Consider the following 18,197-nt stretch of genomic DNA (forward strand, 5'->3'; position numbering starts at 1 on the left):
GAGAATTAGAATAGGACAGAGAGGGAGAGAGAGAGACACTCAGAGGGAGAGAGAGGGAGAGCGAGAGACACCGAGAAAGAGTTGGGGGGCGAGATACACAGAGAAAGAGAGAGAAAAGGGAGAGACAGAGTGAGCAAGAAAGAGCGAGAGAGAGAGAGATAGGGAAGATTGTTAAGCGACCCAGTCAGCAGAGTATGAGTGTGTGTGTGTGTGTGTGTGTGCGTGCGAGAGTGTTTGAGTGTGTGGTGCGCGCGTGCTTTGAACTGAAACACACACACAATGCTGCAGGGAACCTTAAATGACTCACGGCACTCTGAGTAACTTAGTGGGCTTTCAGCAGCTCCTGCTCGGGTGCTGCCGAGTGCATCTACACTTTATTATTATTCAGCCACCAGACCACTGCTGCTGCTGTCGCCAAGCACACACTGTCTGAGGGGGTTACCAGTAGCCAATTATTCTTCCCTTTTCTTACTCTCTAAACACACTGAATAAGCTCAGGGATCATGGGAGCTCGGTCATAGGCTATGTGTGTGTGTGTGTGTCTGTACGTGTGTGTGTGTTTATGTGTGTGTGTAGGTGGGTGTGTGTTTAGGGGGTTTTGAGTGTGTGTGATGGTGTGTGACTGTGTGTGTGTGTGCATCTCTGAGTGTGACTGTGTGTTTTTTGGGGTGCGTGTGTGTGTGAGTGTGTGTGTGTAGCAGTCTGCAAGGAGAGGGTGTAGGAGTGCACTAGGGAAATATGGCACATTCACTTACATCAGTTAATGAACTTAGTCGGAATGATATTTAAAAGGCAAAGGTGCCTCACTGGGAATAACAATTATATTGGACAAATTCTGCTCCATGAGAAAGAGAGGGAGGGAGAGAAAGAGAGGGAGAGAGATAGAAGGAACGGGAGAGAGAGAAATAGCGCGGGCGAGAGAGAGAGAGAGAGAGAGAGAGAGAGAGCGAGAGAGAGAGAAAGAGAAAGAGAGAGAGAGAGAGATTCCTCAGTTTAAAAACAACAACTCTCCTTAATCTTTGAACATAACATCAACATTTGCCATCAGTGATAAGTGAAGATGGTATTATTATGGTGGTATTAACAGGTTTACAGGGCCTTATCCAGATACATTCTCTGCATGTGTGTGCTTGTGTGTGTGTGTGTGCGCGCCAGCGTGTGCGCACGTGCGGCTGTATGTTTTTATCTTTGTGCGTGTGTGTGCCCACGTGTCTGTCTGTGTGCGTACATCTCGGCAGCAGCCCTAAAGGGTACGGGGCTAACGTCTTCGGTTGGCCATCAGCCGGGCCGCGCCTCACCTTGCACTACGGTGTAGGACGCCTCCACCGAGGACAGGTTGGTGACGATGGTGACGTCGTCGTCCCGGCTCGAGCTCTCCACGTCGATGTTGATGGAGCGCTCGATCTCGCGGTGGAGGCTGGTGACCATGCCCGTGGGGTACGTCACGTTGGTGAGGCGACCCTCGCTATCGTACCTGCGGAGTGAGAGGAATAAAAGAAACATTTACATTTACATTTAGCAGACGCTTTTATCCAAAGCGACATTTGTCATAAGAAGTGCAACAATATATCGCTGTCGGTATATTCGGGATGTTCATAGAACCAAGTGCAAGTACAACAATCGCTAGGCTAACCAATTCCCTGTGTTACAGCAATGGTAGCAACTACTGCAGTTGCTACACAGTTAAGTTATATTATACAATACAACACAATACAATACAATGTAAAATGGTGGCCAGAATTGGGAGGGTGGCTATGCAGTCGAGATGGACTCTGAACAGGTGAGTCTTGAGTCTTTTTCGGAAGATAGTGAGCGACTCTGCGGTCCTGAGAATTAGTAAAAGGTGAAGGGACCTCCCCATACCCACACACGTACACACAAAACACACACTCACTCATAATCACTCACACTAAAGCAAACAACTTCCATTATTCACTAGTTCGCAATGCAGGAGGAGCGGAACTTGCGAGAATGGGTGCACTTCTGAAACCGAACACCGGGGGGCAGCAGCGCACTGGGAATACCGGCGCAGAAGCGCAATGCTACAAGCGGAGTAAAAATATGCGAAGCTCATACATTTTGTGTATCAGATTACTAGGAAAGGGCCAGAGAGGCTAAGCTGTTAGATGTACACCTCGTAGACGAGACCCGACGACAGGACACTCCTCTATCACTATCGCTGAAGCGCACACACACACACACACACACACACACACACACACACACACACACTCACACAGAGGCAAACACACACCGACACGACACACACACACACACACACAGACAAACAGGCAAACACACACACGCAAACACATGTGCACTCACATCCACACACACAGACACACACACACACACACAACCACCCACAAACAGGCCAACACTCACTGGTAGAAGGTGGTCCAGCCGGTCTCGTCCGCCTTGGTGGCCAGCAGGCCCGTGCTGCCGCTGTACCCCAGCAGCGCCACCTCCTGCCCCAGGGCCGAGACACTCCTCAGGCCCCCCGTGGGGTCCAGGCCCAGCGTCACCACCTGGTTCTCGGGCAGCAGCACCAGCCTCAGCAGGCCCGCCCCTCCGCCCTGGCCCAGGCCGTCGCGCCGCACCCTCAGCGTGTTGTTGCAGTTGTCGGTCAGCGTGGCCAGCTCGCCGTCGGCGCCGTACGTGAAGTTGTAGAGGGGCTCCCCGGTCACCAGGCTCACCGTCTGCACGTGCAGCCCCTCCTGGTTGAAGATGTACAGCTCCTGTTCCCGCGGCGACGCCACCTCGTACTGCATGCCGCCGCCCGACAGGCCGCCCAGCCCCGTGCCGGACAGGGCCGGGCCAGGCCGGTTGGCGCGCACCGCCCGGATGCGGATGTTGTTGAGGTCGGCGATGAACAGCGTGCCGTCCGGCGACACGGCCAGCGAGGCGGGCGAGTTGAGGCCCGCGTCGGGCGCGTACCCCTCGTCGCCGTAGAAACAGTTGCAGTTGACGTCGTTCTTGCAGTCGCAGTCGGACGTGGCGCCGGCCAACAGGGAGATCTCCCCGCTGGTGCTCACCTGGCGGGGGAGGAGGGGGGAGAGAGAGAGAGAGAGGTGAAGCCGGTCGTTGTTATAGAGACGCCGCTGGTTTTTAAAACCGTTTTAATTTTGCGGCTCTTTGGCACAGGACGCCGGTACGGAGTTGCATCATTTGGGTAAAAAAAACATCTTCAGGCACGTCGGGTCCAAACGACATCATCAGAAGCATTTATAGGATCCGTTTTGAAATGCCTCCCACGCCACAACAAACCCTGTGCAGAGCAGCAGACTGGGCTAGTCGCCGCCAAGGCTCGCTCTCTGAGTGTCTGAGTGTCTGAGCGTCCGATTGGCCGGTTTCGATTCAGAACAGCGAGCGACGGCGAGAGACGACCGGGTTCTCAGGGCCTCACCTGTCGGACGCGGTTGATCTTCTTCTCGTCCGTCTCGGCGAGGTAGAGGATGCCCGTGTGGGACAGGGCGATTGCCGTGGCACTCTCCAGCGCCGTGTGGATGGCCAGCTTGCTGAGGCTGTAGTCGATGCCCGGGACCTGGCAGTGCATGGGACGTCCCGCGATGATGCTGACCTGGGGGGGGGGGGGGGGGGGCGCGGAGAACAGCAGAGCAGAACAAGTCGAGTCAGGTTGATGTTTGTGGAGCCTGCGATCACACTCCTGGTCTCAGAGGGGATTCACAAGCCAGGATTCACCCCCCCCCCCCCCCCCCTCCCCCCAAACCCTACCCCCCAGAAAGGCTATTAAGCTATTACTACTGGTTAGTCCTTTAGAGGGCTTTATTTATGGCTTTTTATTTTAGGCTTATGATATCATTTCTTTTTTGATGGGCCATTAAGGAGCAGGTAGGGGCTGGATATCTGCTTTTGGCTGCGTTTGAAGCCTTTTTTTTTGCAAGAGGTCAAACCCCTCAACACTTCTATAGTATCCTCCTGTGGACACTGGTCGGTAAGGAAAAGGAAACTTGTTTCACGTAAGGAAAGAAAACTATCCTGTGTCTACCGAAGAAATCACTTGTCCGGAAGATACTTTCTTATATTTTGGCTTTAGTTCGTCTCAAAAAAGTATGATATTTTTTTCTTCTTCTTCTTCCAGGAACTAATTAAGCATCCAGGGTGTCAGCCCAGCAGAAAGCCTAAGATAATGGGTGCTCCATTAAAACCGTGTACTGTGAAAATCCCAGTTCGCTCTTTTTAAATTGGCGGAAAAAAAAAAACAAATTAATTGGGACTAAGAGTGCAGAAACCCTCCCAGTAATGTTTAATCTTCTGCGCTCAGGAGACGGTACAGACCTGGTGGTTCTCCGTTATGCGCAGGATGACGTTGTTCTCCAACACGTACAACGAGTTGTCCATCGGATTCACCGCGAGGTCCGTGGGCCACTCTAGACGCACCTGGAGGACACACACACACAGGCACGGACGCGCACACACACACACACACACACACACACACACACACACAGACACGCGCACGCACACACACACACACACACACGTACGCACAACCACCCGACACCAGGTGAGAAACCGAGACTGAACTAAAAGAGGGAACTGCGCCAAGGTTTGGACAGGTCCCCACTTCATTTTCTAACCTACAGTGACTGTCCCTCTCCCTCTCTCCCTCTCTCCCTCTCCTCTCCTCTCTCTCTCTCTCTCTCTCTCTCTCCCTCTCCCTCTCCCTCTCTCTCTCTCTCTCTCTCTCTCCCTCTCCCTCTCTCTCTCTCTCTCTCTCTCACTCGTCCATGGTTTCAGCTCCTTTAATCCATCGCTTGGATCAATCACTCCCGCAGCCTCCGGTCTGGCCGGGGTCCATGGCTGGGATCCTCCAGAGGATAGCCATCTATCACCCCCACACCCTCTAATCTCTCCTCCATCCCTTTCCCTTGCCCCCCCCCCTCCCTCTCCTCCCCCCCCCCTCTCTCTCTCTCTCTCTCCCTTCCTTCATTCCTCCCCCCTTTTCCTCCCTTTCCTCTTCCCTCCCTTCCTCCTTCCACCCTCTATGCCTCCCTCCCTTCCTTCATCCCCCCTTTCCCTCCCATCCCCCCAGCACCCTCCCTCCTCACACCCTCCCTCCTGACCTTCCGTCCTCCCCCCCCCCCTCCCTCTCCTGCGTAGCTACCTGGCTGACGTCCATGCTGGAGTCACAGCTGAGCGGTCTGACGGAGGTGAGGTCGTTGGCCCCCAGCAGGGTGGAGATGATGCCATTCTGGTCCACCTTGCGGATCATGGTGGCGTCCACAAAGTACATCAGGCCGTTCTTATCCACCGCGATGCCTGCCATGGGAGAAGGAGGGGGAGACCCGGGGGGTTAGGATTCAGATTTTGTCATTGCACTTGATGCTACAAAGCGATTGAAGTCCATTTCAGCTACGTTGAGGAATGGCTAGGAAGTTAAGGCAGCTTAAATCAGTCAGTTAAGATAATGTCTCAATTACATAAGATTTGGGTGCTGACATGACTTAGACATGCTTCATTGAAATAACTAAGTCTAAAATAGAGTCTAAAATGAGACTCTGAGCACATTGTGTTTATATATATATCTAGGTCTGCATGTATATATATATATATATATATATATATATATATACTGTTGGTTGGGAGGATGTCATTGGGATGCAGACATATGCAGTCTCGCCGGCTTCTCCCCGGGAAAATCCAAAGACAGCAAGTCGCAACTTGATTTCATATATTTTTTTCCTCACAAAAAAAACCGCTGACGTACTCAAGCAAGTAGTGGTCGATTTACGACTCGTCCTCCACGGCCCCCTTTCATCGCACCCGTCCCCCGCTTTTCTTTCTATTCCCGCGTCTAGTTTTTATATGCATTTATTTATTGCTCACCACCCCTCTCTCTCGCCCTCTCTCTCTCTCTCTCGCTCTCTCTCTCTCTCTCTCTCTCGTCTCCCTTTGCATGCGTTCGTTTTTTTTACCGACTGTTTATTTTCCATTGCCATATTTTACTGCTGGTTGCAGCGTCAGCCTACAGCAGCCACTCAGACAGGTGTGTTTGTTGTCGGCAATTGTGGCCCTGAAAATAACTCAGTCTCACACGCACACGCACACACACACACACACACACACACACACACACACACACACACACAGCGATGTGCAACAACAGATGGAGGATATCGCAGAGGACACATGAGAGAGAGAGAGAGAGCAGGAGACAAGGTGGGACGAGAGAGGAAGAGAGAGAGGTGAGAGTGAGGAAAAGGGGAGAAAGGAGAAAAAAAGGAGAAGATAGAGGAGGAGGAGGCGGAGGCGGAGGTTGTTACAGGGGAGGGAGGGTTGATGTCACTTGGTCTGATTCACAGGTGAAAAGGTACCGGTTGCTCTTTGCTGTGTCTTTTGTCTTTCCCTTTTCTGTCTTGTAAACCCACGCATACATACACACACACACACACACACACACACACACACACACACACACACACACACACACACACACACACACACACAGGCACAGGCGCAGACGCGGGCGCGTACGTCAGCGGCAGAGAAATGTGACAGCGTGACATCCTTGACAGTTTTGTGTCAAGATGTTTCAACTCCTTTATCTAAGCTCCAGTGAACCACAAAAAAAAATCCTCCCATTAATAAGTTAAACTTTAATCTGGTTTGTAACCTCCTTCTCTGGCTGCCCTGCTTTAGTTAAAGTCTCAAGATACACCGCGTTGTGTCAGAAAAAAAGAAAAAGAAAGAGAGAAAAAAAAAAACCTTCGCCGGGTGTCAGAAAGAAAGAAAGAAAAACCTTGCAAGATGGCCGACTGTCTAACCATGCATAAAAGGCTCATTGGTATGCTAGCGGTCAAGCGGGAGAGATGAGAAAAATGTGACATGACAATAAGAGGTCTGGCAGGGGGATGGGTGGGTTTGGGGGGAGGAGGGGGGGGGCTCGCTGTGCTTTCGATCGTTTGATTCCCTGGAAATATGCGAGGCGTTGTTTTGACGAGAACAGCCGAGGGCGGTGACCTTGGCGCCCGTAACCGTAATCGTTTGATCGCTTCTCGTCGTTCATTTTTGCATCGCTTCATCTCCTTTTTTCTCCCTTCTGATTCTTCCTCCTCCTCCTCCTCCTCCTCCTCCTCCTAGGCCACTCCTCTGTGCCTCGTTACCTTTGGGGCTCATCAGGGTCGCCTCGGTGGCCTTGCCCCCGTCGCCGCAGCGCTCGTCGAACGGCAGGCACTGCTCGCCGGTGCCCGCCACCACCTCGGCGTTGTCCGACAGCAGCCGGCCCCCCGTCAGCGAGCGCACGCGGTAGATCCGCCGCGAGTTGGTGTCGGAGATGAAGAGGGACCCCGTCACGGGGTCCACCGCCAGGAAGTACTTGTGGGTGGGGTTGTTACTGCAGGAAGTAAGGACACAGGAAGAGGTTTGAAGGAGTGAGGCTGAAGTGGGGGCGGAAGGCCCGGCGAGTTGTGTTGTTTTTTTGCGTCTCGGTTTTTATTTTTTGTATATTCTGTGCAGCGGGGTTTAGCTGAGGACACGCACAAGAACCTTTGTTGTTTATGGTTGCGTTTTTTTTTCTCTTACGGTCTTTGTGTCTTACCTGTGCCGGAAATCTTTGTTTCTTCAAGGGAGAAAGTGAGATAAAAGCACAGCAAAAACAAAGACCATGTTAATTCAAACGGTTGGCGGAGAGAAGACTGTATGAAAGAAAAAAAACGATAAAAAATAAATAACAGAGGCATCGGTGGTGTGAAGAGGGAAATGAAAAAAAACATCCTCCCCGAGAGAAATGGTATCTAACGGGGCGTATAACTTTATTCCTGTTCCCCCCGTAGCCCGTCTGCCTTGTTATTTGCCTTGGAGGATTCATCCTACACATTCTTACATATTGCAGACAAATATTATCCTCTCTCCCCCTCGCTTTACTGCTCTCTCAGTTCTGCCTAATCTCACACTGCGCCACCCCTTCCCTTTTTGAAGCCACAGAGTTCAACCCACAGAGTTCAACAAATTAAAACCCTTAAGATGCCAGTCTGGACTTGCTGCCTCTACACCTTTTTTTTTTTACCCTGTTTAAATTCCAAACGCCAAACTTCCACTTCCATTTCTGTTGTTGGTATTTTTGGTATTTGGTTTATACCAAAAATCTCTCATTAATACGAATCCTCTTTAAATTCAGCATTTCTCGAATCATCCTCCCCCTCGACACTTTCCTCCAACACCCCCCCACCCCTCACCCCCCCAGCCGTCCTCCACACACCTCAGCTCAAGGATGCCGGTGGTGTTCATGGACGGGTAGATCCGCCGCACGAAGTTGAGGTCCCCCACGTAGAGGCTGCCGTCGATGCCGGTTGCCAGGGCGACAGGCGCCAGCAGCTTGTTGCCGTCGGCCAATCCGTTGCAGCTGGGGCAGGAGATGCTTCGCCTTCGCCCGTTCCCCATGGTGCTGGTGATGACCGGGGGCTGCTCCGTCACAAATATGTTCTCCCCGTTGCCCTTGTGCAGGATCCCTGGTGGGCCGCAGCAGCAGCAGCAGCAGGAGGAGGTGGAGGAGGAGGAGGAGGAGGAGGAGGAGGAGGAGGAGGAGGAGGAGGAGGGGGAGGAGGAGACGACAGAGAGTTACCTTGGTGCGCCAATGTCATCGTCAAACTCGTTGGGGGGTTATTTGTCAAGGGAGCGAGTTAATACGGTTATAAAGTTTGTGGACGACAACGTGCGCGATTTGTATGCATGGAACTGTACCTCCGTCTTACGTTGTGTTTGGGGGGGGGGGGGATGGAGAGGGGAAGGGGAGTAGGGGGTGATGGAGTGGAGATGAGGTGCGGTGAAGGCTGTTTACTGTTATGTGTTCACTAGTGTGTTCCGCTCCGCTTAGAGGGAGACGGTGTGTGTCCATTCCATTAGTGCATTGATTGGCACAGCGGGAGAACATCGCTGCATCGCCACCCCATTTATATTTTCTGTGCTGCGCCTCTTTTTTTTTGGTTAATGGAAGAGTGCCGAGATGGATGGATGGATGGACTGATGCAAAGAAGGAGAGAGGGAGAGGGAGAGAGAGAGAGAGAGAGAGAGAGAGAGAGAGAGAGAGAGAGAGACAGAGACAGAGACAGAGACAGAGACAGAGAGAGAGAGAGAGAGGGATGGACGGATGGAAGTTCAGATGGATGTATGCATCAAAAACGATTATCCCGTTTGTTCATGCGTGCCTGACCGAGAGTTTGTGCCGGTAAGACAACACGTGTGTGTGTGTGTGTGTGTGTCAGTGCATAATTGACTCCGATTGGGTGCACTCGTGTGAGCGTGTGTATGTGTGTGTGCGTCCACATACCGCTGCGCGTGTTGAGGACGTGGTGTTTGTCCAGCGACCAGCCTCCCAGATTGGTGGGTTCCAGTTCAAAGCCCTGCAGCGTGGCCGTCCTCTTCTCCCACAAGATGAGGCTGGCACAGGACTCGTACTCGTATCCCACGGACACTGCGTCGTGGACCACCATGGGACAGGCCGAGAGAGCGGCGTTAGGATGAGTGTGTGTCTCTGTGTGTGTGTACCGTGTGCGTGTGTGTGTGGACATGAAAATAATGGGCTCAGAATGTCGAGTGAATGGAATACGAGCAATTAAAGAAGCCCGCTTTATATCCATAGCGACAAGCAGTGATTTCGGATGCATGTCATGCAGCCGCGGATCGGGTTTAATATACGAGGAGCCCTCAGCTCTACATAGCTCCAGGATGCCTACAGGCTTCAGACATCGGGGATGGAGTCCAGAGTCTTTGGGCTTGAGGCTGATCTCACTAGCATCTTGTAACATTCAAGGTGAATTCTCAAATGAACTTAATATCAGGGAAAGCATTTTCGATTGATTCAGAGCACAGCAACGGGGTAGCGGTGTAAAGATGAGCACACTCTTCGGCACAAACAGATGAAGCCGGGAGCGCCTATACGTTATGATTGCTGTGTTATACACAGGGTAGCTAGTTAACACCTGTACTCAAACCTTCAGCGACACCTAACTCACACCGTCACATCCTGCTAAATCAATTAAAAACCCTGATAATTGGACAGATGGCCCAATGGGCCCTCCGACTACGAGGCCAGAACGGTTGTCAGGGCAACAGGCTTTGCTGTGTGAAATATTACGCCTCCATCATTTGACTGTGTTGACACGTAACTCGCTGATTGGCATAAACATACATGTCCTGGCCAGAAGTTTGGATGAGGTGGTAATTGCGCCTGGAGCAAAAAAAAAAAGAAAACGAATCATTCACAAAGTCGTACTTTGAGGTTTCGGCTTCGGGTGAACTAAAAAGATCTTCTGAAAAAAAAAAAAAAAAAAAACTCAGTGGAGTGGATGTATCTGCCGGGACTATTGTAATCATTTCAACGATTCCAGAAGAGGCACGGGACCAGCCCCGCGTTTACCCAGTTAAAATAACAGCCCCGGGAGTCCGTCTGCGTGTCGGGGCAGAAGGTGGGGGGGGGGGGAGAGAAAAAACCTGAGACACAGCTCTGCAAATTCAATTTCTGTCATGGAAGGCTGGGGATGGCCTGAACAGCTTTAGCCCTCGGCGCGCCTCCAGATGTCCAGTGGAGCTCCGGCCTGGCGGCAGCATTCGGTCGACAGTGGCGGTGAGCCAAAGTGACATTAAAATGTTATAGCACGGAGGTCCCCCTGGTCCGCGCGCCGCCGCCGCCGCCGCCTCGCGAGCTAACCGCTAACTCACCCTGACGGCTAATAACCCTCCCCAGCCGCCACGGCCCGGCTGACTGAAACATGTGCAGCCCTGATGAAAAATAGACGGACGAAAGAGAGTGGGAGGGAAAAAAAAGAAAAAGAAAACGGCGGAGTGGCTTCACCGAGGCCGTACCGTATATTGGAAGCCCAGGACTTGGACGGATCATTTCTGTGTTCACGAATGCTTAACCACCAGCACTTTCTTGCCGGAGACACGGACAGCAAATCCCCGGCCGCTGAAGTTTATTTCTTTAAGTCTGCTGGTTCGGCGCAAAACATCCCCCCGCCAAAACACTAATTTTCTCTCTTTTTCCCCACTAAAATCGATCTCCCCCTCTCCCTCCCCCTCCCTCCCTCCTCCACCCTCCTCCACCGCCACTCACCCACGGCTTCCGAGAGCCCGTAGACCCTCTGCCCGTACGCGTCCGTCTTGTCCCAGATGTAGGTGTAGGCCAGGTTGGGCGAGGCGTGGAACCACTTCTGGAAGAGGTGTCCCTCTACGGCCACCATCAGGTGCACCTTCAGCAGGCCCATGGACACCACGGCCGGGCTCATGGTCACCTTGAGCAGGGTGTGGTAGCCCTGCGTCCTGGAGCTCAGGTGGCACAGCTTCAGGCCGGTGCCGGGCACCTCGATCTGCTCGTGCAGAACCTGGAGGAGGGAGAACGGGAGGGAAGACGAGAGCGGAGCGGGAAGGGAGGAGAGGATTAGTCAGGGCAGGGGGGGCGGTGATTAGACACCACTAAGCGCAATGGGTTGTTAAGGCACGGTTCCAGAAGAGAAGAACAACAAGGGGAAGGACCGGACCGGACAAGGGGAGGAAGAGGCTTTCTCCTCCCCTTGTACGGATGCACGAAAACAGGCAGGCGGGCGTAGGAGGATCGAGGCTCATGATTCAAAGGGTTTTATTTGACACATACTCATACAGGATGTGCAGAGAAAGGGTTGTGTGACATCCTCTGTGTTTTACTAAAAATAAATAAAATACAACAGAATAAAAATAGATAAAATTGAATAAAACACAATATAACTTTTAACTGAAATTAAGAATATTATATCTATATATATATAATATTCCCAATTTCTGTATATATAAATATATATATATATATATATATATATTTAAACGAGATAAACAGGGAGATGTAAAAATTGTATTGTGCAATGTGGTTAGGTTTAGAGTGTCAGGGGGGGAGGGGTGGTGGGGGGATTTTCCGGTGGTCCCGTATCAATTAGTAGCGGTGGGGGGGGGGGCTCACCTGTGTCTCGGGGATGATGGGCTTCTCCCCGGGGTTGGAGCTGAAGAAGGAGGAGAGGGGCGAGGCCACCACCAGGGGGTCGGGCCGCACGAAGCCGCTCAGGTCGCAGCCGGGGATGGTGTTCTCCTCCGTCTTCAGCACCAGCGTGTCCATGGCGTAGAACCGGCTCCAGGGGAGCCACACCGTGCGCTCCTGGCTCAGGAAGGGTGCCCGCTCGAAGCGCAGGGTGAGCGACGCGCCGCCGTTGGCGATCAGGTCGAACCTACAGAGGGGGGATTGTGGGAAGTAGAGGAAGAGGGGGCGAGGATGAGGAGGAGGACGGTGGTAGTGGTGTTGACAGCCGTCCCATATGCCCCTCCACTGAGGACGTTAGATGTACATACGTTCCGTCCTGGCGGGTGAGGGTGTAGCCGTAGTGAGGGTAGTTGACGAAGGACACGTTGACTCCCACCAGAGGGGTCCCGTCTGTGGTCAACACCTGGCCCCGGATTAGAGAGGCCAAGCTAGAAATACATAGAGATAGTTAGACATGAGGTATGAAATACATAGAGATACAGAGACATGAGGTAGGAAATACATAGAGATACAGAGACATGAGGTATGAAATACATAGAGATACAGAGACATGAGGTAGGAATACATAGAGATACAGAGACATGAGGTATGAAATACATAGAGATACAGAGACATGAGGTATGAAATACATAGAGATACAGAGACATGAGGTAGGAAATACATAGAGATACAGAGACATGAGGTATGAAATACATAGAGATACAGAGACATGAGGTAGGAATACATAGAGATACAGAGATATGAGGTATGAAATACATAGAGATACAGAGACATGAGGTATGAAATACATAGAGATGCAGAGACATGAGGTAGGAATACATAGAAGTACATAGACATGTATGCTATGGTATATATACACAGTAAGACTAGGAAAAAGATGAGGTATATAATATATAGTACAGAGAGAGATATGAAAGTTAGATATGAAATACGGAGAGAGACAAAGAGAACCCTTTCAATGGAAAATACAGAGAGAGAGAGAGAGAGAGAGAGAGAGAGAGAGAGAGAGAGAGAGAGAGAGAGAGAGAGAGAATAATTTAAATATAAAATACAGAGAGAAATAATTTAGATATATAATACAGAGAAAGAGAGAGAGAGATGGGAGAGAGAGAGAGAGAGAGAGAGAGAGAGAGAGAGAGAGAGAGAGAGAGAGAGAGAGAGAGAGAGAGAGAGAGAGAGAGAGAGAGCAAGGGATAGAGACATATAGGTTAGATATGAGTTACAGAGAGATATACATTCGATAAAAAATACAAAGAGAGAGACATTATATATATATAATAGAGAGGGGCAGAGACATAAGATAAAGTTAAATAGATGCATAAATGGATAAATGGATGAATAGATGGGTAGATGGACGGATGGAATAGATAAACAGCCCATTGAAAGCCATCATATGAATCATTTCCACAGCAATTTCTCAGCTTTGTTGATATTTTTCATGCATTTTATCTTTTACCATAAATGTATTGCTCAAGGCTGCTCCTTGCCATTCATTAACAAAGTGATGTTGAAATGTTTTCAAAGGAAATATGTGTTTGGGTCCAATATCAGAACTATTACTATGTACATAAAACAGTCCATACGTGCGCTTTATAACCCTCTGTTGGTTTTATATCAATCTGATTCTTAATGTTTTTTATCGATGTGTTTGTGGGCGTGTGTGCGCTTGTTTGCGTGTGTGTGCGTGTGCATGTTTGTGTATGTGTGTGTGTGTGTGTGTGTGTGTGTGCCGTACCTGGAGTTGAAGGGGTTCTCTCCGGGGATGATGTGGGTGCTGTCCCGGCCCACCAGCATCTTGACGCGGTCGTAGAAGGAGCGCACGCGCGGCTGGGCCAGGGGGCTCTGCTGGATCACCTGCAGGGGGTCCCGGGACCCCCGGCACAGGGGGCTGTTCTGACACGGGCTCTGGATGCAGCAGTCTGGGTCCATGCAGTCCGTCAGTCCATCTGGAGCGAGGAGGCGAGAGTTAGAGGGGGAACGGGGAGGCAGAGGGGGAGGGAGAGGGAGAGGGAGAGCGAGAGAGCGAGAGACAGAGACAGAGACAGAGAGAGAGAGAGAGAGAGAGAGAGAGAGAGTGTAACAGAGAGAGAGAGAGAGAGAGAGAGAGAGAGAGAGAGAGAGAGAGAGAGAGAGAGAGAGAGAGAGAGAGAGAGAGAGAGAATCCCTCATATATTTAGGCTTTTTGTTCGTAGTTTTTACTAATTTATAAACTTCAGTTTTGCATTATTCAGTCTCTCTCTCAGCTTTTTACTGTTTAATTTATGTTTCTGACTCAAGTTTCTCTTGGCAGCCTATTTAAGGGCTATCAAGAGCGTCCAATCTCCGACAATCTATAGGCAAACGCCTGCATGTCCTTACAGCTGGGATGGACGCAATAGCAGTCTACCGAGGAAGAAAAACGAAACTTCCACTTTCATTCTCCCTTTCATATTTCCCGTCTCTTCCATCTGCTCCTTTCTCTTTCCTCCTCCGCCCCCTCCCATCCTAGTCACCTCCTTCGTTATCCTTGTTGTCGGCGCACGAGGTCTCCATGGCAACGCTGCATCCCGGGCCCCTCCATCCTGTCTGGCACTCGCAGTGCCAGCTCTGCTGACCCATGGTGCACTGGCCGTTGCCGTTGCACAGGTTAGGACATCCGTCTGTGGGGGGAGCAGAGAGAGAGAGGGGGGGGGGGGGCGGGGGGTGGGATATGGTCAAAGGTTAGGACATCCGTCTGTGGGGGGAGCAGAGAGAGAGAGGGGGGTGGGGGGGAGGCGGGATAAGGTCAAAGGAGAAGGAGGGAAACTGAGGAGCAAGGGTAATATTTGGGTCATGTTCGATATATATACGGTGGATTTAAAAATAGAACAGACAATGCTTGACACGGTACACATAGAACACTATGCTATATGGCCCACAAACACGCACACAAACTGGCACACATACAGTGGAGCAACAAGTTTGGCTGAATGTATAAACCACGCACATGGTGACATACATTGGGTATTGATTGTGTAAGAATTAATTGCCGTGTGTATCTTCTTGTCAGTGTATATATGTGCGTGAAGTGGACCACTAAGGCAAGTGTATTTGTCGAGAAAGAACTAGAGAGATAACTGGGGGTGTTCTCTTATTGATGAAGCCCCATCCAGGCATCTCTCTCTCTCTCTCTCTCTCTCTTCTCTCTCTCTCTCTCTCTCTCTCTCTCTCTCTCTCTCTCTCTCTCTCTCTCTCTCTCTCTCTCTCTCTCTCTCTCTCTCTCTCTCTCACTCACTTAGGATTCAAGGTGTAGGTAATGGAATTCTCATGGCGCAAGAGTAATGCAGTCTCATGAGAGAATGAGATTACGGTCAGCGGAGTGTGTTGCGTGTGCGCTGCGCACGTGTGCACGTGTGTTTGTGTCTATGTGTCTGCATGTGTTTGCGTACGTGTCATGGAAGTCCATAAACCTTTGCTCCAGCTTATGCAAAAAAAAAAAAGGAAAAAAGCCCCAGCCAATATCTACAGGCCCTCCAGCAAGCTTTGTGCCTTGAAAGAAACGGCGGCAAGCCCAGCCTGAACCCATTCGTGACATTCAGGCGGTGATACAACTGACTAACACTCTGAGGCAAACGACAGGGCAGGACTCCCAACATGGTGCCGAGCTACATGTCATCGGAGCGCTCCTTAACGTGCTGAAATGTCCATTTAAAAGAGGTAAACTCGTTTGAGATGGTGAGATAAGACAAAAACCTGAACTGCGATTGCCAGTCAATGAGATACCTGATGAAGTTTCAAGCACTACCAACCATCAACGCGACGGAGTGTGTTCAAGAGCAGTATTGTTGTAATTAGCACTCTGCCTGCAATCCAAACCTCTGAGAGCTGTTTCTTTCTGTAATATAAATCTCCCAGGGACGGGGGCGGGGGGAAGCCGGGGTGACAGTCATGACCGTTTTTTTTACGGCAGCACACAGGGCCTATATCAAAACCTGTCACGTCCATTTTAACTCCTGCATAGGAGGGAGATGCGACCAAAGGTATATGTTTGCAAGAATAAACCTGCAGACATGCAGACATCCACCCAGTCAAACCCGTATATATGGAGAACCACACGCATAAATACACACACACGCGCACCCGCCCACCCACATGAATACTCACACACATGAAGATTTGCACACAGAAAAAAAACACATACTTGAACACAGACACACACACACACACACACACACACACACACAAACTACATTCAGAGAGCTACCTGGAATCCCATTGTTGTAGTAGGTGTAGTTGTAGTAGTAGTAGTAGTAGTAGTGGTAGTAGTAGTAGTAGTAGTATTGGCATAAGTAATAGTAGTATGCGGATAAGGGTAAAAATTACACACTTAAAGATTATGAATATGAAATGCTTCCCTTTAAACGCCTGGCCAGCAGATTAACGAATATATCTTGTGCCCTAACAAAATGCCACGTCGATAGAGCCACGCGGCATGAATACAAATAGCTTGACCTCAAGAACGAGGCGGTGGGCTCGAATTTCAGGGGAATCTCATTCAAACTGGCATTTTATCAGTTGCATCCACCGCAGGCCGGCTGCGCTGACGGGAAGTCACCATAAGGTCCTTCCGAGAGCGAGTGAGAGAGAGAAAGAGAGAGAGAGAGGGGGAGAGAGAGAGAGAGAGATGGACTTCACCACAAGAGGAGTTCAATCAAAAGGCCTATCTGTTTTATTCTTCTTTAATTGATACCTCCTGATGTAGTGAGCGTCAGGAGTAGGCCCCCTGATGCAGCGTAAGAGGTCCGCTGGTAGAAGAGAATAGATTTTCCCTGCGATATCGCGGCTGGGGGAACAAAAGGGAGTTAGCAGTGATTGCCTGTTAAATGGAGTTGCCATTTAAAGCGGCCAAATTCTTATGACGAGCCCGGACAGGGCGATCCATAGCGGGCATTGATCGGTCTGCCAGGACAGACCGGCGTTAGGCTTCTTACTCTTTAATGCCAGGGCCCAGTCGATTCCCTCTCATACTAACTAGAATAAAGTGGGATTTCAGAAACTATTAAGTCCACCTCACCCACTAATGTAGTTGGACTCTGATGAAAATCCCCTTAAAAAGGAGGAGATATTGCCTTGGGTTATGGGTCACCACACACAATCTTCAATGAAACAGGCGCCCGTGTGCCTGTTCTACCCAGGGAGTGTAGTGTGTGTGTGTGTGTGTGTGTGTGTGTGTGTGTGTGTGTGTGTGTGTGTGTGTGTCTGCGTCTGTGTGTGTGTGCGAGAGAGATAGAAACTCAGAGACATAATAAAAAGGAGAGAACGAGAACTCCCAAGAATTAAGTACCACAAAGCAAAGGAAAGTCGAGATATTCTACCCGGAAAAAAAGAAAGATGTTCGGCTATTCTCCCAGTTATCTACTTCTTGCTGCTCTAAAGGTTGTGCCGTAAAGGTCAAGGTCATAAATATAAGCAGGGTGCTGCTTCACGTTACAACGGCCTACATAATACACCCACTTCGCCCACTGAAGCCCCCTGCTTTTATTACCACGATCCCACCTCGCGATAATTATGAGTTTGTTCCTCCTGTCCTTTGACTTCGTTTTCTGTCTATTTATTTGGACCCTCTTTTGTCCCCCTCCTCCTCCTCACTCCTCCTCCTCCTCCTGCTCCTCCCCTCTTTATCTCTCTCCTCCACTCTCACAATCTCCTGTGCTACAATGTAATTTCAACCAAATCTCATCTCTTCATACAACTACGGGAGTGAAGGCATTAGCTTCAGAGGTGTGGGGAGGGGAGGGAGGTAGAGAAGATAGAATCCGCAGTAATTCTCGGAAGGGGGGGAGGAGGGGGGGGGGTGAGTTGTCAGGCGATCTGCAACGGTCTGCATGAACCTAATGAAGGGGGGGGGGGGGGGGGGGGGGGAAAGAACTCTTACTTTCACTTTCTCTTACTTTCACTTTCCCTTTCCCCTGTATCTATCCTCCAGTGGCGGCCATGTTCCCGGCCGAGCCCTATGAATCACCTTTTTACTACCGAGCGGGTCTTCAATGAAGTGCTGTTTTAGGGTTTCTTTTTGGAGTGTGTGTGTGTGTGTGTGTGTGTGTGTGTGTGTGTGTGTGTGTGTGTGTGTGTGTGTGTGTGTGGGTTTTTTTGGACCACTGCTGTGGTCGTTGGGATCAATTTTGATGAGGAGACGGGGGGAGGGGGGGGGGGG

At 50.5% G+C, this 18,197-nt stretch overlaps 1 protein-coding gene across 1 annotated transcript in view; it reads right to left on the reverse strand.

Moving 5' to 3' along the window:
• Positions 1-18,197, reverse strand: part of tenm2a (teneurin transmembrane protein 2a) — a gene marked incomplete in the record, with an annotated part of 105,759 nt that overhangs the window by 11,547 nt on the left and 76,015 nt on the right. Inside the window, 14 exon segments of the mRNA XM_030367766.1 lie at positions 1,299-1,474; positions 2,386-3,035; positions 3,407-3,580; positions 4,300-4,401; positions 5,129-5,283; positions 7,128-7,357; positions 7,562-7,582; positions 8,222-8,471; positions 9,290-9,433; positions 11,075-11,342; positions 11,951-12,212; positions 12,334-12,453; positions 13,761-13,971; positions 14,518-14,664. Coding sequence (XP_030223626.1) covers positions 1,299-1,474; positions 2,386-3,035; positions 3,407-3,580; positions 4,300-4,401; positions 5,129-5,283; positions 7,128-7,357; positions 7,562-7,582; positions 8,222-8,471; positions 9,290-9,433; positions 11,075-11,342; positions 11,951-12,212; positions 12,334-12,453; positions 13,761-13,971; positions 14,518-14,664 — 2,910 coding nt within the window.

The sequence above is a fragment of the Gadus morhua genome, chromosome 10, assembly GCF_902167405.1.
Source record: "Gadus morhua chromosome 10, gadMor3.0, whole genome shotgun sequence".
NCBI classification, from domain to species: domain Eukaryota; kingdom Metazoa; phylum Chordata; class Actinopteri; order Gadiformes; family Gadidae; genus Gadus; species Gadus morhua.